The following is a 25681-nucleotide window of genomic DNA, read 5'->3' as shown; positions in this document are numbered from 1 at the left end:
AGTAAGTAATGTGGCCCACACAGCCCCCCCCAGTAAGTAATGTGGCCCACACAGCCCCCCCCCAGTAAGTAATGTGGCCCACACAGCCCCCCCCCCAGTAAGTAATGTGGCCCACACAGCCCCCCCACAGTAAGTAATGTGGCCCACACAGCCCCCCCAGTAAGTAATGTCCTCACACAGCCCCCCCAGTAAGTAATGTCCTCACACAGCCCCCCCAGTAAGTAATGTCCCCCACACAGCCCCCCACACAGCCCCCCAGTAAGTAATGTCCCCCACACAGCCCCCCAGTAAGTAATGTGCCCACACAGCCTCCCCAGTAAGTAATGTCCCCCACACAGCCCCCAAGTAAGTAATGTGCCACACAGCCCCCCAGTAATGTCCCCACATAGCCCCCCATGTTCTCTCCCTTCCCTAGTCCCTATCATGTCTCCCACCTCTTACCTCACCGATTCAGCTGTGTGTACACTGCTTTCCCACGGCAGGTCATGTGATCATGACATCATCACAGGTCCTTCAGCCTCTGGGTAAAACTCCCGGAGGCTAGGTCCTTGCAGGGTAAAGCAGCTTCTGCACTCGTTCTCATCACGATCTGTGCAGATCCTCAGACACAGATCTTGATGATAAAGGGAAGGAATCTCCCGGGCAGCCAAGATGTCCTGCTGACCAGAGGAGATTCGGGGCACTGGCCAAAAGCCACAAATAGGCACGAACCCCCGGATCTTTTGACCTAGCGACACCCCTGTGTATATATATTTTTTTAACAGCAAGTGAGAGGCTGACATGTGCAATACTGTATTGAAGCACTTTAGTTTACAACATATGAATGAAGATCATAGCTGGAAAAGACAAAACATAAAAACAAAAAAAAACCCAAAAAACTAAATTACCTATGTATTCTCATATGTGTGAGCAACGAGCTTTTAGCAGTGAATGATTTTCCACAAATTTCACATGTAAATGGCTTTTCACCTGAATAAAAAAAAAAAAAAAAAGAATATTTAGCATCAAATTAAAAAAGCAATTAATCAGACAGAGGAACAAATACACTTTTATATTCTTTACTTCAAAATGTAATTGTCATTGTTAAAGTGTTGTACAATGTGTAGTAGCAGTGGCCTCCCTTAGGCTCCCTGCATAAGTAGTGTGCAATTTCAGGGGACACAAACAACAGTTTTGGCGTCATTGACGGGAGAGCGATGCTCGCATCCAAAAGACTATTGAAAAAGACTTGAATGCAGGACTTTGTGCATTCAAGTTCATGTTTGTCTTCAGGGGGCATTAGGCAGTAACAGGCTAAGTGGTATTTTGTGTATGTCAAGAGACACATAAAAGTAAAAACCAGTGAGGATCCAGCACTACACACTCCATATTTCATAGACCAAAAACATGTTCGTGTTCAGGTGAGTAAGCAGTCTTATCTGAACCATTCTGAGCCTTCTATTAAGAGAGTGTAACTTAACCCCTTAACCCCGAAGCCACTTTTCACCTTCCGGACACGGCCCATTTTTTCAAATCTGCCCTGTGCGACTATAAATGGTTATAACTTCGGAACGCTTTAACATATCCAAGTGATTTTTAAATTATTTTCTCGTGACACTTTGTACTTCATGTTACTTGAAAAATTTTGGTGGTATGTTTTGCATTTTTTTTTATGAGAAAATCAGATATTTGGTGAAAATTTGGAAAAATTCTCAATTTTCGAACTTCAAAATGTTCAACTTTTTCCACACATAGTCATAACAGCAAAACAACTTAATAACTAACATTCACCGAATGTCTACTTTATGTGGACATGGTTTTTTATGGATACTCTTATTTTTGGAGGCGGTTATGGGCCTTTGAACGTTTTGTGCGATTTTTCACATTTTCAGGTTTCAAATCACTTTGAGAGGCCTAAATAAAAGTAAAACCCCATAAATTACCCCATTATGAAAACTACACCGCTCAACGTATGTAAAACAACTTTTATGAAGTTTGTTAACCCTATAATTGTTTTACAGGGGTTAAAAGAAAATCTGATACAATTTTGAAAGTAAATTTTTGTTTGGCTAAATTACCGTATATACTCGTGTATAAGCCGAGTTTTTCAGCACAAAAAATGTGCTGAAAAACGTCCCTTCGGCTTATACACGAGTCAATATCCCTTAAAAATACTTCAAAAATAATAAACTTATATACTCACCCTTCGGTGGCCCCGATGTGCAGCGCTGCTCCCCCGATGTCCGCGCCACTTGTCTTAAGGCGTCGGCGCCGGCGCCTGAAAACAAGCGGCGCCGACGCCTTAAGACAAGTGGCGCGGACATCGGGGGAGCAGCGCTGCACATCGGGCAGTCTTCTTTCTTCTGCTGGGTGCCGCCATGTCTTTCCCCCGGGCGGCACCTAGTATGACGTCAGCAGCGGTGCGTCATACTAGGCGACGGCCGGGAGAGAGCAATGGTGGCGCCCAGCAGAAGAAAGAAGACGGGCGCGGAAGCCTGAAGACAAGCAGCAGACATCGGGGGAGCGGCGCTGCACATCCGGGCCACCGGTGGGTGCGTATATAAGTTTTTTTTTTTTTTTAATGCTGGGGGCAAGCTGTATACCACTGGGGGCAGGCTGTATACCACTGGGGGCAGGCTGTATACCACTGGGGGCAGGCTGGGCTGGCTGTATACTATAGGGGGCTGGTTGGCTATATACTGGGGGGGGGGGGGTCTGTGACCAATGCATTTCCCACCCTTGGCTTATACTCGAGTCAATAGTTTTTCCCAGTTTTTAGTGGTAAAATTAGGGGTCTCGGCTTATACTCGAGTATATATACGGTAATGTGTTTTTAAAAAAAAAATATACAAATTCGCAGTGGATAAAATACCAAAACGCTCCACAAAATTTGATACCCAATCCCTCCCGCGTATAACAATACCCCATATGTGGTGGTAACCTGCTATATGGGCACACACCAGGGCATCGGGAAATTGCGCCATTCAGAGCAGTTTATGCATTGTCACTTTTTATTGGCTATACAATCTTTATTTTTTGGCAATTTGGACATATAAGGGCTTATTTTTTGCGACATTAGATGCACTTAAAAAATCTAAGCTAATGACCCACTTAAATGAAGTATTTGTAGTCATTAGAAATTTGTCATTTTTGGTTTCCTTTTTTTTGTATGTTTTGGGGGTCGTACACCGTACACTAAAAATACTATATTATCTTTATTCTACAGATCACTACGATTACGGCGATACCTCATTTATACAGTTTCTCATTTATTTTTACAATTTTAAAAAAACTAATATAGAGGAAATCTCATTTGTTTTTGCATCAGCATCTTTTCGGAGACGTAACTTTAATAGTTTTTGGTTGACAGAGCTATTTTAGGGCTTATTTTTTGTGTGTTGAGTTGTCCTTTCAATTGGTACCATTTTGGTGCACATAACTTTTTTTGATCACGTTTAACAACATTTTTGTGAAGAGACTTTAAGAAAAATGTACATTTTTGGCGAGTTTTTCGTGTTTTGTTTTTACGGCATTCACCGAGCTGGCCCAATAATGATTATGATTATGCTGCACATGCTCAGTGTGTTACAGCCAGGTCCTGCCAGAAGGCACGGACCCGGTTCCAGGAAGAGGATCGCGCAGCCCCGGGCACTGGCAGTCGTGGGGCTTCGATGGGTACCACGGACCCCCGGTAAGCGCCGCGCAGGGGTGTGTCCAATTCTTGTAAGATGCCAACCGCAGCGTGTTAGAGGCAGGTGTCGGCTATAATATATAGGCAATTCTTGTGAAATGCCGACCGCAGGGCGTGTTAGAGGCAGGTGTCAGCTATAATATATAGGCGACACCTGCAGCGTTCCCCCCACCTCTGGCACTTTACAAATCATAGGGGACATCTACAAATAAAATAATACATTATAGAAATGAGGGCCCTGCTTGCAAGAGCTCAAAGTCTATGAGGATGAAGGGGGTGACAGAGGAGGCTTGTATAATGTTCCAGCCATTCTTTTTAAAGGTATTAAAGTTTAATAAAGAAAAATGCTGCAGCTTGAAACAACCATCAGCCGCCAGTCAATGGGACTGCAATGTAGCCTGAATCTTGGTATCTGGTTTTGGGGGGAGGAGTACAGTGGATGGGTTAGTAAAGAGAAACTTGAACTTCATCCAGTTAGCAAGTGTTATAAGTTTGCCTAAAGAAAAGGGTTTTAAGAGCACGTTTGAAACTTTGGACAAGTCTGATTCCAGAGAATTGGTGCAGCTCGCAAGAAATTTTAAATTATGGTAGAGATTAATCTAAGATCACTTGCAGATCGAAGATCACGCATTGGGCTGTAGACCGAGATGAGGTAGGGAGGTGCAGCATCATGCAGAGGTTTGTGGATGAGGGTTATGATTTTAAACGGAGTTCGGAAGGAGATGGGAAGCCAGTGCAGTGAATGGCACAGACTGGAGGCTTATGTATTAGCTTATGGTCTGAAAGACAAGCCTGGGTGCTGCATTAAGGATACCGTATATACTCGAGGGTGGGTCACAGCCTCCCAGTATACAGCCACTCAGCCAGCCCCCATGCAGTATACAGCCACTCAGCCGGCCCCCATGCAGTATACAGCCACTCAGCCGGCCCCCATGCAGTATACAGCCACTCAGCCGGCCCCCATGCAGTATACAGCCACTCAGCCGGCCCCCATGCAGTATACAGCCACTCAGCCGGCCCCCATGCAGTATACAGCCACTCAGCCGGCCCCCATGCAGTATACAGCCACTCAGCCGGCCCCCATGCAGTATACAGCCACTCAGCCGGCCCCCATGCAGTATACAGCCACTCAGCCGGCCCCCATGCAGTATACAGCCACTCAGCCGGCCCCCATGCAGTATACAGCCACTCAGCCGGCCCCCATGCAGTATACAGCCACTCAGCCGGCCCCCATGCAGTATACAGCCACTCAGCCGGCCCCCATGCAGTATACAGCCACTCAGCCGGCCCCCATGCAGTATATAGCCACTCAGCCGGCCCCCATGCAGTATACAGCCACTCAGCCGGCCCCCATGCAGTATACAGCCACTCAGCCGGCCCCCATGCAGTATACAGCCACTCAGCCGGCCCCCATGCAGTATACAGCCACACAGCCGGCCCCCATGTAGTATACAGCCACTCAGCCAGCCCCCAGTAGTATACAGCCACTCAGCCAGCCCCCAGTAGTATACAGCTAGCCAGTCAGCCCCCAGTAGTATACAGCTAGCCAGCCAGCCCCCAGTAGTATACAGCTAGTTAGCCCCATGTAATGTACAGCCAGCCAGCTTGCAGTTTGTCAAGCACATAAAAAGCCAAAAACTTACATACTCCCCTTCGGTCGGTCAGGATGCCCAGCGGAGCTCCCCGATGCTCCGGTCCCTGTGGCTCCTCTTCTTTTGTCTCTTTGCTGCAACAGCCGCCAGAGACATGTCCATGCCCACACTATGATGTAGCAGTGTCCCCGCTGATGACGTCATAGTGTGCACCGGCTAATACAGCATAGAGAAGACAGAAGAGAAGCCGCGACGAGCATCGGGTTTCTGGGGGGAGAGTATGCACGCTTTTTTAATTGACTCTAGCATAAAGCCAGGGTGAGGTTTTTCAGCACATTTTTTGTGCTGAAAAACTCAGCTTATACACAAGTATATGCGGTAGATTGTAGAGGAGAGTGTTTAGTGATTGGAAGACCGATTAGTAGAGAGTTACAGAGTTTAGCCGTGAGTAAATCAGGGCGACCATAAGCATTTTAAAGGTTTCCATTGTAAGAAATGGGCAGATTTTAGAGATGTTTCTCGGATGCACATGGCAAGAGATTGAATATGTGGTGCAAAGGAGGCATCTGAGCCATGCACAACCCCCAGTGGTCCTGCTGCCTCAGGGTTAGAGTCATCCCACAGAGATTGGAATTATTTTACATGCTTTAAATGTTTAAAATTTTGCACAGTAACCTCTTTTTTGAAAATTCTGAAATATTTGCATTTTTCATTTTTAATTTATCAGTTACTTCTAAGGGTGAGGTCACACGTTGTATTTTAATTGCATTTAGATTGCATTTTGAAACATTACAACAGCTGAGCTAATTACATTGTGTTAAACATTTGCGCTTACAAAATGCAACATAAACACGACATTAACCCATTGGTTAACATCACGTTTACTATACGTTTTGTAAATGCAAATGTTAACAGTAATGTAATTAGGCAAATCACCTCTCCTCAGCTGTTGTAATGTGTTTCAAAACGCAATCAAAGTGCAACATGTGACCGCAGCCTCATATGTCGTCACCCCCCTGTGGTGTGACTAGAGTGCTTAATAATGCAGGACACAGCCTCAAATCCAAAATTAACAGTAGTGCCCACTCCTACATATAATCCACATGTGTCCGTGTGGATTTGAGACATTTGCAACAAAAAGTCTCAAAAAGAAGCCAAAATTTGCGCCTGCCTGGATAGGAAAAACTGAACATGTAAAAAGACACGATCATACATAAGGCGCAAAAAAAACAGCTGCCAAAATCTCTCAAAAATTCCCCAAAAGGGAAAAAAAAAAACCTATGATACATGTCCCCCCAATGTATATAATTTTGTAATCCAAAATACCTCGTGCTGGGGCAACCTATGGGGCGGCAAAGGCCCCCATGTGCTATACAGAGGTACCACGACTGCCACTAAGTGCCAGATTCCTCAGAACCATTGTGAGACCATATGAAAGTTCAGCATAAAGGCAGCATTGTTATGGACTGGTCTGCCTGTTCCCCAGACCTGAATCCAATCACATCTAAGATATCAGGTCATATTCCATCCAACAACGCCACGTTACACCACAGACTGTCCAGTAGATTACTGATGCTTTAATCCAGGACTCCAGATATTATTATAAAATGAAGAATGCAATTCTGATATAGTTTTAGGGATGTCTATGGTGCCACTGGCCCACAATTTAATGATAGCAAGATTGAAACATGGGGGCGGTAGCTGTTGCTTGATTTTGCCTACTATGCTTATATTGACCACATTTACCTTTTCATTGTCATTTGTCTGGTATTTATTTGTCTACAGAAGATATAATGGAGTAGCTTTTAGTTGTACAAGACACTAGTTAGACTGTGATGAAAAGAGGTGCACTTCATAGACCCCTATATATTGTATACTATAATATATGTTATATACTCCTACACAGTCCAATAGAGCAAAGCAGCACTCCATACAGTTCAAGAATGTATTCACCTATGGTGCAAAGTGCAATGCTTCTGCTAGCCATCTTGAAACAACACTTAATAAGCCAAAAAACCAAGGTAAAACACATGGGCCTGTGATAAGCCATCAAAACATGAGAGTTTTTAATTGCATCATAGAGCTGCAGATGAGGTGGCAAAGAAAACCCATGTTCCTGTTAAAGCACATGAAAATACCATCCACAAGCAGCGGAAATAGATTTCCGGTGTGTATTGATAATCTGCAGTAAGTCAATTTTCCACACTGTAAAACTGCAGGTATGCAGAATGAAAAATCTTCATCAACTTGCAGGTTTTGACTAGGACTTCAAGTGGCCTCTAATCATTGCCATCTGCAACAGGTTGTAAGCTGTGACACTCCTGCTGGTGGCACTACCATGGTTGACATTCTCATGATTCACCTGTGCATCGAGGTGCACATCCTCAGTCTAAAAGGTTCACAATTAGAACAAGAAGTTTACATACACTATATAAAAAGACACATGGTCATGGTTTTCTCACAGACTAAATCTCTCATGCTTTAGGTCAATAAGGATTACCAAATTTATTTATATTTGCCAAATACCAGAATAAAGAGAAAATTTTTAAGGCATTTTAACATCTGCAGTCGGGGTAAGTGGGGTCAAACTTCCTTCTATGGGTGAACGAGAGTAGGGGACGTTTCTCATTTTGGATGTGAATGAATTATTGGTGGAGGCATCACACGCGGGGTGTTCGTGGCATCTACACGCGCATGCCACTGCTAGTATCAAAGAGAGCCCGTCAAGCAGATTAGCCCCCAAAACTAAAAATATTTTTATAAACTGCCATTAGAAAGCATTACCCCATCTCTTCATGGACCTTTTACATGCCTGTAAACTTAAGCAATCAGGTACTAAAGCTGTATGCAAGATGTCCAATGAATCATTATCATATTCAGTAGTCCAGCTTATTCATGAGTGGGAGGTACAGCCATGACCCCAGTGCTTGACTGAGGAGTTGTAAAAGGATGCTGGCTCCTCTCTATACTTCCTGGTGCTGGAGGCCAAGCCCTTTGCAGCCTGTGTGTGTATGAGAGATTCAACTGCCCCAGAATGTGGCCATAAGTATAGCAGAACATGTCAGGTACTTGTGTAGCCGATGCCTGTGTCTCTCACATGTGTATAGCAGAACATGTCAGGTACTTGTGTAGCTGATGTCTGCGTCTCTCACATGTGTATAGCAGAACACGTCAGGTACTTGTATAGCGGATGTCTGTGTCTCTCACATGTGTATAGCAGAACACTTCAGGTACTTGTATAGCGGATGTCTGTGTCTCTCACATGTGTATAGCAGAACACGTCAGAAACTTGTGTAGCCGATGTCTGTGTCTCTCACATGTGTGTAGGAGAACATGTCAGGTACTTTTGTAGCCGATGTCTGTGTCTCTCATATGTGTATAGCAGAACATGTCAGGTACTTGTGTAGCTGATGTCTGTGTCTCTCACATGTGTATAGCAGAACACGTCAGGTACTTGTATAGCAGATGTCTGTGTCTCTCACATGTGTATATCAGAACACGTCAGAAACTTGTGTAGCCGATGTCTGTGTCTCTCACATGTGTATAGCAGAACACGTCAGAAACTTGTGTAGCCGATGTCTGTGTCTCTCACATGTGTGTAGGAGAACATGTCAGGTACTTGTGTAGCTGATGTTTGTATTTCTCACATGTGTATAGCAGAACATGTCAGGTACTTGTGTAGCCGATGTCTGTGTCTCTCATATGTGTATAGCAGAACATGTCAGGTACTTGTGTAGCTGAGGTTTGTGTCTCTCATGTGTATAGGAGAACACAGCATGTCAGGTACTTGTGCAGCTGATGTCTGTGTCTCTCACATGAGTATAGGAGAACATGTCAGGTACTTGTATAGCTGATGTTTGCATCTCTCACATGTGTATAGGAGAACATGTCAGGTACTTGTGTAGCCGATGTCTGTGTCTCTCACATGTGTACAGCAGAACATGTCAGGTACTTGTGTAGCTGATGTCTGTCTTTCACATGTGCATAGCAGAAAATGTCAGGCACTTGTGTAGCCGATGTCTGTGTCTCTCACATGTGTATAGCCGAACATGTCAGGTACTTGTGCAGCTGATGTATGTGTCCCTCACATGTGTATAGGAGAAAAAAGCATGTCAGGTACCCGTGTAGCTGATGTCTGTATGACACATGTGTATAGGAGAACAAAGTATGCCAGGTACTTGTGAAAGACACAGGCATCAGCTACACATGGGTATAGCAGAACATGTCAGCTACTTGTGTACCTGATGTCTGTGTCTCTCACATGTGTATGGGAAAACATGTCAGGTACTTGTGTAGCTGATGTCCGTCTTACACATGTGTATGGGAGGAGAAAGCATGTCAGCAGATAAAGCACTAGCAATGCTTTACTATACATTACACACAGACATGAGCTGGGGGAGGAGACTGGGGGGGGTAACAGGGGTGACAGCACTTCCTCTCTCCATGTGCCCAGCCTCATTTACATATAAAATAAAAGATGATTTTACAATGATTAGTGCATGAATTGACTAGATAAAGGCTGGGATGGAATCCTTGTGAGCTGCTCCAACAGGTAGTGACGGCAGGACTAGTGACAAAGACCTGATGACAGGTGTCCTTTAATGTGGTAGCATGTACCCATGATACTTTGTGCGATTATCATTAAAAGAAATTTTTAGAAACATGTAGGGTCAGTTTTTCTTATCAACACTGGTGTTAGTGCATTGACAGTAGTAAGTGACTATTGAATCTTCCATGCTTGGTTGACACCCTAGTAGTGTCCAATAAGCAGTATGAGGAGCTGAGCACAGCCAGACTCTCAGGGCACAGATATAGTACAAATTAGACCTAGACCATTTCAATCTTGCTTTAGATTTATTAGGTGGAGCAAGACACTTTACACATTAGTGTTTGTTAAACACTGAAGTTAAATTTTTATATTTTATACAATAAATGGCCACGTTTTATTGAATCAGTGCTCTTCAGATAGATATATGGTAAATTTTGTTATTCTTAAGTCACTTTGTAACCAGTTTGGCAGTAAGCTTCGGATCATTGTCCATTTGGAAGACCCATTTAAAATTTAACTTTAACTTACAGTATTTTTTGGACTATAAGGCGCACCGGAGTATAAGGCGCACCATCAATAAATGCCTGCTAAAATGTCTAGGTTCATATATAAGGCGCACCGGAGTATAAGGCGCACCTGATTATACGGATGAATGACCAGCAGGTGGCAGACCTGTGCACAGCTAAAGGCAGCTGTTGTCTGTAAGTACGGTTCATATATAAGGCGCACTGGACTATAAGGTGCACCTTTGATTTCTGAAAAAAATCAAAGGATTTATAGTGCGTCATATAGTCCGAAAAATACGGTATGTTAAGATGCTGCTTCAGTATTGCTATATAATGGTATATTCTTATGATGCCATTTATTTATTGAAGTGCACCAGTCCCTCCTGCAAAATAAAAACCGCACAACATGATACTTCCACCCCCGTGTTTCACAGTTTGGACAGTGTTCTCAGCTTAATCATAGCTGGATTGTATTGCAGTCCAGATACTGTCCAGTGATTTTGAAATCACCAATTGTAACCAAGGTTGTAAAATAATGGTCAAAAGAGGTTGAATGTACAGACTGGAATTCATTGTGTAGTGGCTTAAAGGATAACCGGGACGCTGGTATTGCGTTAGTAACCGATGTTAATTTTTGTACATCTAGTATTGTACCCAGCAAGAAGATCCAAATTTTCCTTCAAAATAGGCTGTAACCCCAGCATTAAATACTTTAAAATGGAGATATAGTGGCATTGGAAGTAGTACAGAATAAATTGAATGTTTAGATCAGGGAAATCAAACTTTATACAAAACAGAACCTTAAAGAAAAGCAGCTAGTACAGCTGACACCGCGCTCCAACACCCACGATCAAAAATGACAGCAGCATGTAAGGATCTTCCTCCTATCGATCGGATCCCCCCCATGCCGTTTACCGTGAGATCCGATCCACTTCTGGGCAGCCCCGAAGTCTGCCAAGTGCCCCCGGAAGTTCGCAGCAGTCAGACCTGGAATGCTCAGACTGTTTACACTGCTCTACAAAGAATTAGTATTGTAGATCAGTGAATTGGACTTCAACCAGCGATCAGAGCATCGCTGGTTCAAGTTCAAATATGTACAAGTAAAAAAAAAAAAAAAAGTTAAAAAACACAAAAGTTTACACATTAGAATAAAAATAAACACATAAAAATATAAGCCCCTAAAATGTCACTTTCCCGAAAAAAACACTTAATAAAGTACAAAAAAAAACAAACACACAAAAAAAGCCACATATTTGGTACTGCCGCGTCCGTAACAATCTGTATAATAAAACAGAATTGTTACTGGACCTGCACGGTAAATGCCAGGGGAAAACACAAAAACGTTCCGAAAAAATTATTTTTAATTAATACTTAAAAAAAAAAAAAAAAAAAATGATGGTGATGCTAAAATGAACAAGATTTTCTCCAAATTAGTTTTTATTCAGTAAAATTTAATAAAATACACAAAACCCCAACATATTTGGTATTGCTGCATCCGTAACAATCTGCATAATAAAATCAAATCGTTATTGGACCCACAAAAAAAACCCTGTAAAAAACAACCTCAAAAAACACTCCAAAAAAATATAATTTTCAAATAATACCCTTTAAAAACTGCTCTAAAAAGTGATTAACAAAATGTTATGCACTAAAATAAGACCACTAAAAAGCACAATCCTTCTTGCAAAAAATAAGCTCTTAACCAGATTTGTCAGCCGAAAAATAAAAAAGTTATACATATAAAAGTCGATGATGCTAAAATTAACGTTCTCCCCAAATAACTTTTTATTCAGTAAAAATGGGGGGAAAAAAATAAACTATATAAATGAGGTCTTTTCGAAACCGTGGAGACCCATAGAATAAAAATAATATGCTATTTTTATGGTATGGTAAACGTCCAAAGGAAAAAATGTTCCTAAAAATTGATGATTTTAATTTCCTCCACCAACAAAGAATTACCTTAATAAAATCTCACTATCTTAGCTATAGATGCCCCAAAATAATGTACCAGAAAATTGCATCTTAGGTGGCAAAAAAATGAGCCTATATAGGTCCATAAGAAAAAAAACAAAAAACAAAAAATTATAGCCTGTACAATATGACATAGCAAATCTGCTCTGGATGGCGCCTCCTTCCCTTCTATGCCCGGCCGTGCACCCATACAGCAGGTTACCACCACATATAGGGTATCAGTGCACTTGGGAGAAATTGGGTATCAAACTTTGTGGAGTCTTTTTTTCATTTTATCCATTACAAATGTTTAATTTTCCACCCAAAAAATACAACAATTTGTAGACCGCACCTCCATTTTGTTTTAACCCCTATAAAGCACCTAAAGAGTTAACAAACTTCTTAAAAGTGCTTTTGCGTACGTTGAGGGGTGTAGTTTCCATAATGGGGTAATTTACGAGTCTAGCTATTATTTAGGCAATTAGTGTCAATTAGAAGTTGAGTAGGTCCATCTAATTATGAGTTTTGGTCATTTTCCCAAAAATTTGAAAAATGGCACCCAAATTCTGAGCTTCATAACATTCTAGTAAAATATGTAGAATCTTAAAAAACCATCCAACATAAAGCAGACATTTAGGAAATGTAAGTTATGAATTTATTTGGGTGAATTTAGAACTTTGAAAAATAAACAATTTTTCAAAATTGTTGCCAGTTTTTTTTTTTATAACTAAAACACAAAAGATATCTTCCAAATTTTTAAACTAATTTGAAGTGCAATGTGTCAAGAGAAAACAAATCTCAAAATCCCCTGGATATTTTATATTGTTCCAAAGCTATAAGTGACACATAGTGAATGGGGCCGAGTCCTAAAAGGCCAAAAGAGGCCGAGTCCCGTAGGGGTTTAGAACAGGCTTAAGGTGGATAGATTTCTAAAAAGGGCGAGCTCAATTAGAGCCTAGGACTGGGTTGTAAGTAGAAGAGATGTTGGTAGGTTTAAAAAGATTGCTAGCAACCAAAATCACTCTCTTTTGATGTGGTTGAAGAGTTCTTTTAGAATAATATATACGCAAGTAAAGTGCAGATCCAGCAATAAACATTTATTGCGCAGGCAATCGGAAGCATTAATATGTTGTATCAAGGTGTAATAAATCATAAATTATTGTTATTATTTTGCACCCAATGATGAAACAGATCTTAACTGATTTCTTTAGACTTTCCCATGATGTTACAAAGAAGCAGTTTGTTTCAGGAGAACTTTAAACTATCTTTCCATACAAAAAAATATGGTGGAAAGTTGTTCCAGGTTTAATCAAATCAAAACACAAGGGGGCGCTATTTGCATCTGGAGAAAACAGGGCGACAGGGCTGTGAGAACTGTCAGTCAGTGGAATAGCCTGCCTTACATACCTTTCTCATCTAATTCCTTCCCTTGACTTAAAGAGCATCTCTCCATTATTATTCTGGCATTTGGCAAATTTAAATAATTGTGGTTATCTTAAAGGAAATCTACCATTTCAAAATGGTGATTCTGAACCGAACATACCTTTACACAGGGGTAGGTAAGCTGATGCTGGAGGTGGGCTTGATAAGGCACATAAATCCGCAGTTTCGTACCAAATTTTTTTTTTTTTTAAATTGCTTTATACACTAGTCAAATTACCCATTTTGGGCCCCCGACACAGGGCGCTCCCTCAATAACATAACAATGCACGCGCCTAGCGTGCTTGAAACTTCTCAGCCCACCCTCTTTCCCAAGAACTGAACTCTCGGAAGTACTGGCGCATGCGCACGGTCTCCTTTTCTCCTGGCGCATGCGCACTGTACCTTCATTTCGTTTGTATCTTCTTAATGAAGATACAGTGTGTATGCACCATTGCTTCCGAGACCTCAGTGACGTGACCGCCTCTCGGGAGGGAGGGTGGACTGAGAAGTTTCAAGTACGCTAGACGCGTGCATTGTTATGCTAGTGACCAAGCACCGTGTGCTCGATTTCGGGGGCCCAGAAGTGCTGAATGGGTCATTTGCCTATTGTAAAAATCTATATATATATTTTTTTTTTTTTTACAAAACTGCGGATTTCTGTGCCTTAACAAGACCACCACCCGCATCAGCTCACCTACTCCTATGTAAAGTTATGTTCAAGTCAGAATGACCATTTTGAAATTTAAAGTAACACAGGAAAGGCTTATCTTGATCTCACGTCAGTGAGAAAACATGCATAGGTGTCTTTTGATATAGTGTGTGTAAACTTTCGGCTTGAACTGTACAATTGTACAGGAACGGGATAATGCTAATTGGAAATGATGTCAACAATAGAAGAATGTGTTCCAAGACACTTGAAAGTAGTTTCCCCACTATGGTCAACCCAAGCCCATGTTCCCAAAAAGGAAATGTTCATAGGTCCATTACATTTTTACTACAGGTTAACTTAGAGTGGAAGTGCCACTGCAAAAGCTACTGTGTGCATTCCTGTTTACATATGCCACTAAGCTTGATAAAAGTTTTTTTGTTCTAAAATAATGTTTTACTAAATGTTGTACATAGATTGATATAGGAAAACAGCTGTACCTGTATGGGATCTTAGATGTTTTTTTAATTGAGCTGAGTCCATGAACTTTCGCTGGCAGATTATACACTCTGGTAACCCACCACCTTATATTGATGGACAAAAAACACAAGTACACAAGTATGTATTAGTTATTCTTTAATGTGTCAATAAGCCACATTTCAACTTTTTAAAAAGACAAACACAAAAGTAATAAAATGCCTGCAAGGGTTTAAATTTTGCTCCCAGGGTATTATATATATATTAATATTTTAATAAAATTTGGAGAAAGGCTAGGCTAAGGGCCAAAAGAGTAACATTAACCATCAACATTTTGACTAAGGAATATTACAATACTAGAGTCTGTTAATGGGTGTAACCAAATAATTGTATTATGCTGCAGGCTATCGCACTGTTTGGTTATTGATAGATGTGTGTATAAATATTTTAATTACTAAGAGAATAGGCTTTAGAGTAAGTTGGTACATAAGCTGCTACATACCAATGTCTGTATTTGCATTACAGCATTATCATCATCATATATTTATTAGTAAGGGAAATCTATTTAACCAGTTTACTAATCCCTAGCGATGAGTGCGGCGCAAAGTGGTAGAAAGCTTTAAATGAATAATTAGCAACAATCTAAATGGTAGCACACTCTATTTACAGGTAGAGAAATAACCAAAAACTTTACATACCTAAATGTATACGATAATGACTTCTCAGTTGTCTTTTCTGAGTGAAGACCTTATCACATCTGTCACAGGCAAATGCTTTTTGTTCTGCCAAAGTAAAGAAAGAATATAATCAGCAACACAAATTTGCACATGCAATATCTTGGCTACTCACACATTTTTCTCCATATGTCATCCGTGATTTCCAAGGATAACATACTGAGCAATGTCCACAATAAACACCGATCGTTTCCCCGGCAGCCCCATGGTCCGATCAAGACCTCAAGGCTGCCCGCTGGCAGTGCCTGCAAGTTGGCTTCCTGACATCATCTTAAAAGGCACAGTGTCAGCCTATGCAATGCAAGTGCATAGGCTGACACAGCTAACAACCTGCAATACATCAGTAATGCAGAGTATTACCATGAACAAGCAAACAGATGATTGCTTGTTCATGTCCCATGGTGGAAATAGTAAAAAAAAAAATCATTCAATAAAAAATAAAGCAATAAATCAATAAAAATGCCCATAATCCCCATAACATATAAAGAGACATAACACAAAAAAGGGCCTGGTCCTTAAGGGGTTAAAGAGGTTTCTGAATAAATTTGAACATTTTATACTCACGTGGGTTCCTTTTGAAGCTGTATTTTTCTCTTCCTTCGTTTAAAATTTACACACTTCCAAAAGATAAAACCCACCATACAATTTGTTATGGAGTTTCTCCTGAGTACAGCACCCCCCCCCCCCACACACACACACATGTGGCTGTTACTTGTTTTATGGTTGCACAGCGAGGTGAAGGAGCGCCCTGTAGCTGTCAGGATTTTAGTTTCCTCATTGGCCCTTTTTGCAGGCTATAAAATGTTAGCTTTTCAGTTATTGGGGCATTTTTTTTTTAATTTATTTATTTTTTTTTTTTTTGAGAGATGAGATGCTTTTTCCAGTGTTACCATATTGGGGTTGCTATCACCTATTGTTGAAAATGTAGGAACTTTTTTTGAGGGCAGGAGTAGAAAAAGCATCAACTCTGTAGTGGATTTTTTTTACCGGTGTTCATCATGCGCGTTGTTACGGACATGGTGATACTATGTATGTGAGGTTTGTGTTATGATTTAGACTTTTTCGTTTTTGCGTTTTTATTTTTCACTCCCCACCTTCAAAAATCTATAACTTTTTTATTTTTCCATGTACAGAGCTGTGTGATGTCTTATTTTCTGCGTAACAAATTGCACTTCGTAGTGATGGTATTAAATATTCCATGCCATGTACTGGGAAGCGGAAAAAAAATTCTAAATGCAGTGAAAATTATGAAAAAACACATTTGCGCCATTTCTTGTAGGCTTGGTTTGTACAGCTTTCACTAAGCGCCCCAAATGACATGTCTACTTCATTCATTGGGTCAATACGATCACGGGGATACCAAATTTGTATTGGTTTTATAATGTTTTCATACATTTACAAAAATTAAAACCTCCTGTACAGAAAAAAAATTCTTCATTTTACAGTGTTCTTGCGCTAATAACTTTTTCATACTTTAGTGTACAGAGCTGTGGGTGGTGTCATTTTTTGCGACTTCTGATAACATTTTCAACGCTTTTATTTTTAGGACTGTGCGACCTTTTGATCACTTTTTATAGAATTTTTTCTATTTTTCAAAATGGCAAAAAAATGCAATTTGCGACTTCGGGCGCTATTTTCCGCTACGGGGTAAAACGCAGTGAAAAACGGTTATTATATTTTGATAGATCGGGCATTTTCGGACACGGCGATACCTAATGTGTTTAGGATTTTTACTGTTTATTCATATTTATATCAGTTCTAGGGAAAGGGGGGTGATTTGAATTTTTATGTTTTTTTAATATAATTTTTTTTTAACTTTTTTTAATTTTTTTTTTTTACTATTTTTCAGACTCCCTAGGGTACTTTAACCCTAGGTTGTCTGATTGATCCTATCACATACTGCCATACTGCAGTATGGCAGTATATGGGGATTTTGCATACCATCTATTACAATGTGCAGATCGCACATTGTAATAGATAGCCGAGATCATGATAGCCTCGGATCTTTATGTGATCCGAGGCTGTCATGACAACGGATCGTCACTCCCCGGTGACGTCACGGGGAGTGACGATCGGAGCCAAGATGGCGGAGCCCACGCGCCGCCGGCTCTTTAATGCCGCCGGCAGCTTTGCCGGCGGCAATCAAAGGGTTAACACCCGTGATCGCACCGATCGCGGGTGTTAGCGACGGGCATTTGCTTCATCATCAAGCAAATGCCCGGTGAGTATGAAGAGGGCTCAGCCCGTGAGCCCTCTTCATACTCCCCCATGCGCAGCAAGACGTAAGGGTACGTCTTATTGCGCTATGGGGTTAAAAAAGTGAAAATCGGCATACAAAAAAAACGCTCAATAGATGTATGTCCAGGGTAGTGGGGAGACCAACAATCGCCTACGCGTTTCAGAGATACATCTCCTTAATCATGCCAATCGTTGAAGCTTGATTTTTCTCTTCCTTCGTTTGTATGTAACTTCAGAGCCGCAGTATTCCGTGCTCATGAACCTTCACGCTGTTACCGCATGTTCCACTACATCCAGGTGAGCCGACTACCTTTTCTTGTATTTTGTATGTGTAAATTTTAGGGTTAAATGAACGTATAACAGACAAAATTTGACTTAAATTTCACCTCCTTTTTAATGTAATTACTATGAAGATCTCAAGGGGTTAACAATCCTCCTAAAAGCGGTTTCTGAAAATACGGAAAACCTATATTCGATTTGTAAGCCGCGTTACAGCAAAATACATTACCCAGACATTTTAAAAGTTATGAAAATGTAAAGTAGACAAATGGGAAATGTTATTCAGCAACTTATTTAGGTGGTAAATCTATCTGCTTGAAAACGTGGTGATTTTGAAAATGGCTAATTTTTCAAAAAATTCATCATTTTTTGTAAAACAAACAAAAAAAAAAAAGCCAAACTTATCAGCGAACATTTACCACTGAAATAAAGTACAATATGTGAGGAAAAAAAACTAATCTCAGAATCGTTTTAATAATCAACAATGTTCAATAGTTCTAACCAAATAAAGCGACACAAGTCAGAATCCAAAAACTGGGGCTGAGCCTTAAGCTATATTCTGGCTGCATCCTTAAGGGGTTAATGAAAGATAGATCAGAATTTTAACATTCTGGAAATACAAGCATTTGTTAAAAATATAAACAATACAATAAGTGAAACATTACTGGTACATATATACCTGTATGTATACGCATATGTTCCATTAGGGAATTTTTGGTTGATAGAGATTTACTGCATACAGTACAACTAAAAGGTCTTTCTCCAGTGTGTATGCGCTCATGAACCCGTAGAGAATGTTTCTGAGCAAAATCTTGTCCACATTGGCAACATTTGAAGGGACGCTCCCCTGAACATAAACAAAATTAGATAACAAACATTAACAAACGTTTTGCCAGTGAAAATACCCACAAACAAACTCTCACAATGTTAGCAGGATCAATTTTCTTGAAGGGAATCTGTCAGCAGAAATTGATCTAACAATTCCAGATCAGATCATGGTTCCAAAAAAAAAAAAAAAAAAAAAAAAAAAAAAAAAATCTATGAAGCGAGATGGAAATTAGTTGTATAAAGTCATGGAGGTGGAGGACTTAAAGGGGTATTCCAGGAATATGAACGTCTAATACGAAAACCCATGATGATATAAATAAATTAATACAACATATCTCAATGTCATTAGTCACAAAACGGAGCTTAAATAGTTTGATTTTATAATTCACAAAACTTTATGGCCTCTCTAAAGTAGGTGGAGTTATCACCAAGATGGCTACCACTTGAAACAACAAGACCCATGATCCTTTAGTTCTCAGTAACTCCTCCTCCCTCTTATGCTCTGCTCCCAGTGATGATGTAACAGGTTTTCTTGCTCTGTTACCATAGTAATGATGTGTAACTGTCATCACCACAACACTGTCCATACTGGATGCACTGCAACCTACCAACTACAGCCAAACATAGTGGTGATCACATGACCTGCCCAGGCAGGTGCAGGACATGTGACCAGCGACCATCTTCTGTCCTGTGTCTGCTCCGCAACGGACCGTGCAAAGGAAATTAACGGACTGATTAAAGGGCCAGTAGCATTTTAATTCTTCATTATAGTTTATGATTTCTGCTAAGGGGAGCAAAATTTTAATTAACAACTAATTACATATTAGCTTATATTTTAAGGAACCATTTGTATATGAATTATCCTTATTCCTGGAATACCCCTCTAAGTACTGAAGATCTCCCAAGCACCTTGGCTGTAATCAATGTCTCTGCATCTAGGGTTGCACGATGCATTGAAACCTCAATATCAGGTTTCTGTCATTTTTGGTACTGAACGACTTATGCCATTAGCTGTCTGCAGGGAAATCCTCAGAAAACAGGGCCCAGAAGAAGAGCAGGGACTAAGACCTTCCCTAGAGTTACACTGTTACACAAGCTCAATGGAACTTCTCCATTGAATAAAAATGTAAAAGACACAAAATAAGGACACAGATGGGCATGTCAGCTGCACACCCGCAAAAAAATGTGGACGTGTGATGTCAGTGTTCAGTCCATATTGTCTCTGCATCTGACATGTGAACAGACCCCACGGAATCAATAGCTCTGCATGACAACCGCAAAAAAAAATAAATAAATAAATAATGGATAGCATACAAACAAAATAGCCCTAAATTATACATTTTATATTAGAATTACAAGGAAAACTTTCACAATACAGAATAATAAAAGGTCATAAAAAAAATAAATAAAGCTGTCCTCACAAAATACTGGTTGATTGTTACTGATTTCATGCGTTTCAATGGAAACACAAAAATCAATTGAGCCCTGCCCCCAAACAGTTGCATTGCATTTCTAAATTACATTCAGATAATACTTTTTTCTTTTCTTGAAAATATTGTATACTTTGAGATATCATGTGGCACTGAAAATTCTGGTATTGGTGCAACCCTTTCTGCATCCAGGGTCATCACCAACTGGCTCTCCTGGAGTCTTACACATCACAGCAGAGAGGACATTCTGGGCTGGCATGAATGTATACAACATACTTACAGTTGATATTTTGTGACCACACCAGCCCATGAAAGAAACATGATCTGGCAGGTGTAGGTCAATTTCTGCTCACAGGTTAAAAAAATTATACAGATGAAACCTGTTTTACATCTATCTTCAGAAAAATGAAAGATTTAGCACAAATAATCCTATTGGTGAAAAGAAACATTGGCAGGACTAAAAGTGCTTTTTCAGGCTATAACATAGTAATGTTCCTTAATGGAATAGGTCATCAACATGAAGATGGGGGTGCAATGTTAGCAGGGCTTCAGGCTACTGGTATTACACGGTGAATAGAGCCTAAAAAGTAGATGACGTGGCCACCACACAATCTACGCATACAAATCCCCACCAGCCCACTCATATTAAAAAGCTTTTCCGTGGAAACCCCATACCCCACAGGGAACATCGCTAGTTGTACCCTTCAGGAACTACTATTTATTTTTCCCATTCCAAAAGCTGTAGCATCCTCCCCATGTAAATCACTGGTTCAGGGCTTGTTTTTTGAGAGACTATTTTCTCTTTTTGGAGATGTCCATTTGAGGTGCCTTACTTTTTAGACCAAGTGAAATAAATAAAAAAAAAATATAATATAAATATATCTCACACATATGTATACAGACACATATACACAGGCGGTACCCTGCACAAGAACACCCGACTTACAGATGACCTGTATTGATGCTCTATAGATGCTTTACTGTAGTCCCAGGCTGTAATGATCAGCTGTAAAGTGTCTGTGACAAAGTTTTATTTGTAATGCTTGTTCCCATGACAGCACAAAATGTTGAAAATGTGCAATGGCCCTTTATCTGTGGTCCGTGGATGCAGAGCTTCCAATATTCCTGTATAGTGGAATCCACTTAGACATGTCCCCAGCTTGGAAACTACATCCTGAAGCCACTGTTTTTGAAGCCAAAAGCTGGTGTGGATCTGAAAAACTGTACATGTGAACACACTCTTCACATTGTGAGCATTTTGATGTCCCCACCACCACCACCCCAAAGGTCTTGCATTCATTTATTATCCAGAAATGCAGAACTCAAAAACAATAAATGAAAATTGGAATTTTTCCATAAACACATCTTAGTACTTAACATGCTGTGCCAAACCTGTTGTTAAAAGTCACAGACACTTGAGAGCTTGTGGAATGTATATTTTTACTTTGCACAGTCATTTTTGATAAGTACAGGCGGTCCCCTACTTAAGGACACCCAACTTACAGACAACCCATAGTTACAGACCACTCTGACTTGTGGTTAAGCTTTCTGAATGCTTTACTATAGTCCCCGATTGCAATGATCAGCTGTAAGGTGTCTGTAATGAGGCTTTATTGATAATCCTTGGTCACATTACAGCAAAAAATGTTTAAACTCCAATTGTCACTGTGGCCAAAATTTTTTTTGTCTTTATCTACAACCTCGGGGACTGACTGTATCACTGAAACTATACCCCATAGACTTCCACAAAGTGTGCAGCGTGTTCTGCCACTGAGATAAGAGAGACGGCTGCCGTCACACACAATACAACTGCAGGGACGGCAGTGGGCATCAGAGCCTACGACGTCGAACGGACCTGCCGATGCCAGACGGATTGCACAAAAGACCTACTGGGGGTGCCAGAAAGTTTTTAATTTTCCTTTTTTTAAGCAGAGTATGGGTTATTCAGCACATTTTTTTTGTGCTGAAAAAATGGCTTGTATATACGGGTATATATGGAAATTAATTTTTTTTTCTACTTTTAAAGGTTGGCTTGAACAAGCGAACTGTAACTTGCTGTGTCACCATGTATGAATAAAGGATTCAAGGTTTCCGGTGAATCAAAAAGTGCCGACCTCATTTGTTCTGAAGTTTATAATACAGATGTATGCTCAGTGTGTTACAGCCAGATCCTGCTAGGAGGCTCCCAAAGTGCGTTGCACAGCCCTGGGGCACTGGCAGACCCCGGGGGATGTCATAGGAGCAGCAGACCCTCCCCCCTCCAGTAAGTGCTGCTGGGGGTTCAAATAGCTACACATGCCCCTTACATGCAGCGGTTCTGCCTGACGCGGCATTTAAGGGGTTACCTCTGATCGTGGGTGTTAACTGTAATATACAGCTGAAACTCACAGCTTCTGGCACCATCTCCGTTCGGCAGCCGGTGCCAGAGGCGGGACGTTGTACTACATCACGTTGCGGCAAATCCCTTCCGCTCATGATGTAGTACGACGTCCAATGACGAAAGGGGTTAAGCAGTCAAATACAGTCACAGGTGCTAGACTCTTGGAAGCCCTTATCAAACTCTCAACAATGGAGTAAAAGAGCAGATGAAAGAAACCGTAATAGAGAAGAACCCAAAATTTTACCTGTATGAATTCTACGGTGAATTGCCAAGAAATGCTTGTACTTGAACACCTTTCCGCAGTCTTTGCACACTTCTGAACTAGGCTGCTTTTTTTTACCACCAGAATGCTTTGTTGCTTCCTCATCACCTACACCAAGTCTATAATCTTGCAGTTTAACAGATCTCTGTGATCTTCGTTTGCTATGTCTTTGTAATATAAGCTGTTCTTCCTGAGGCTTGGGATTTAGGTCACACGTCACCTCTGCAGCAAAATCAGCAACTTCATGCTCATGTAACATGTTTCCATTGGAATAGCAGACATCCTCCATACTTGCTGCCACTTCTCCAGGGTCTGGCTCTTTGTCCACTGGTTTGTCATCCGCCTGTGCCGTATCTTGATCACATGGTTTCCTTGGTCTTCCTCGTTTCCGCTTTGACGCTTCGTCTGCTGCTTCTTTTTCAGCAGCCTCAGCATCACGTTTCAGTTGCTCGAGATACTCTGTATAACCTTTCACCAAAGTATCTACTTTCAAGACCTGTGCAGTGGCTACTATTTGCTTCAGGAACTTTTCATTCACATGTACATTCCCAGTGTAAATAAACTGCAGCAGTTTCTCAAAAACCTCAGCCACTACCCCTTCTATGACATATATTGACTGTCCGATTGTTCCCTCATCTGCGAACATCATGGAAAAGTATTCACTTGTAGCAGCTAGCAGAGCTTTATGTGCCTGATACTGCACATTCCCAACAACCAGTGTAATGTCACACAAAAAATTCCTTTTCCTCTGCTCCTCTAAACTGGAGAGGACAATTCCTGTATGAGCAGTCGAATGAATGCTGATCTGCACTTCTGTCTCCAACTCTACCTGGGGAACTGTGTCTTCCATGGTTTCAGGAAAATCCTACAAAAATGAAAAGAATTGGATCACTTCATTATCTGACTGTAAACATCTGAAGAACATTTCTTTTGGTGTAGAGACTTTACTGATGATAATTTTCAGTTAGAGGTTTAACTATTTAATCCCCTAGTGATGCTTAAACAATAAAGATCATTTTCAACCCATTACTTTACAATTTTACAGTTTTATTGCTGTTTTAGCTCCTATAACTATAAGTGATGGTCAGTGTAAAATTCCAGAGTGTGGGTGGGGTCTCACTGAGAAGACACTTCATGATCCCGCTGTGCTATGAGATGTTGTGTGCTGACAATGTGGTTAGATAATCAGGGTACAAGGTTTATATACACTTCTATTTACCTTCTGAACATTCATTAGTATCTGACACATAAAAAGAGAGATGAGAGATCACAGATTAGAGATGATGAGATCCATGGTATGGATATACACACTGTCATCACTATAACATCTCAGCTACACACACAGTAAGCTCTGCTACAACTCCTTCCACTGCTATAAAGAGCTTATCTGTGTGTTAGTCTCCTCACTATGCTGCTTGCCTGCAGGAAGAGCCCTTTTTGGAATGCAGGGAAGGGGCGATGCAGAGACACTGCAGGGAGCTGCTTGCAGAAACTATTTATGAGATGAATCTGTTCTGCCCGCCCCCAAGTCAGATAATTTACGGTTGGATCCTGGGGAAATCTAAATGGTGTACATCAGGACTGATAGCGACAGGTTGGAATTATATCTGTGAAATGCTGTATTTTTGTTAATAAAAGTGAATTAGAGAATGTGTTATTTTGTTATCCTGAGTATATTAAAGAATCTCGTTTTTATGTGAATACACCTTTAACAGTAATCTTTAGTTAAAATATTTATACAAATGGACAGAGTGGGATTCAAAAAAAGCTGTAGCTGACACATCACGTAAAAGATAAATAAGATGGACCTGTCTTAAAGGATGTTTTTTATTTTTCTATAGGCAACAGGTATACAGAACTGCCATATGGGTCGGTACATAGTCCACAACACAAGCATTTGTATAGTAAGGCATTTTAGTCTATTACATATTTTATTATTCTTCACCATTCATACGAATCACTGCTGGCAAAATTAGGTTGCTAATGACAACAGGCCACTATGAGATTTGTGACATCGCAGCTTAGATACAGCTGTCATTAGGTAGGTCACGTTAAGCTTCATATGTGAACGGAGGTGACCCCATCACGTGACTCACCAGCACACTACACACTAGTGTAATGATAACATTCTATGGAGCCTACTGTACTATATGGGATGTAACCCCCACCGCCCTACTGGCCACATAACCCGCCCGTTCACTTATAAGCAGTTAAGTAACTGGACGGAATAACACAGTGAAATTTGGCTGGGATTTTAACAAGCACCGCTTAAACCCATGCAAGTGCGCTGCGCTGTACCGACAGCCACGGGACAGTCCTAAATCCCGTTAACTCACCCGGATGCACGCGAAAAGCTTCTACATAGCAGATAGTGACATCATATCCATGTGACCGCGCACTCTAATCGCATCAGCAGCGCGCGTCACCGCGCCCCATGGAAAAAGCCGGAAGTGTGGGCGGCAGATTCAAACCGCGAACGTCACATTGTTCTGCGGCGGAGACGGGGATTACGTCCGCGCCATGATAGCGCGCCTCCTAGTTGTGACTCTGAAGTACTGCACAATCCTCTGCGCAGAATGAAAGAGGCCCTCCTGTCATGTTTATATCCGGAAGAATGGTGCATTCTTACTGATAAATAGTGCTAGAGACATGAGGGCACCCTTTCATGCATTCAGAGTGTATTTATATTATTCTGCCTAACCCCTTAAGGGTTACACG

The 25681-nt window shown here is 40.9% G+C and overlaps 1 protein-coding gene across 2 annotated transcripts in view; it reads right to left on the bottom strand.

Moving 5' to 3' along the window:
- Positions 1–25461, bottom strand: part of ZBTB24 (zinc finger and BTB domain containing 24) — a 34121-nt gene extending 8660 nt beyond the window's left edge. Inside the window, exons 1-6 of one of the 2 annotated variants that reach the window (XM_072141808.1) lie at positions 25300–25461; positions 22946–23828; positions 18743–18910; positions 15511–15594; positions 14836–14919; positions 888–969 (exon numbers count right to left, since the gene is read on the bottom strand). In XM_072141808.1, the coding sequence (XP_071997909.1) occupies positions 888–969; positions 14836–14919; positions 15511–15594; positions 18743–18910; positions 22946–23813 (1286 nt within the window). In that variant the 5' untranslated portion in view covers positions 23814–23828; positions 25300–25461. The remainder of the gene's footprint in view (positions 1–887; positions 970–14835; positions 14920–15510; positions 15595–18742; positions 18911–22945; positions 23829–25299) is intronic. The other variant, XM_072141809.1, reaches the window with a different exon arrangement.
- Between the last annotated feature and the right edge of the window lie 220 nt (positions 25462–25681).

Source organism: Engystomops pustulosus, chromosome 3 (assembly GCF_040894005.1).
Source record: "Engystomops pustulosus chromosome 3, aEngPut4.maternal, whole genome shotgun sequence".
Lineage (NCBI taxonomy): Eukaryota > Metazoa > Chordata > Amphibia > Anura > Leptodactylidae > Engystomops > Engystomops pustulosus.
This window is presented reverse-complemented; position numbering and strand designations above follow the sequence as displayed.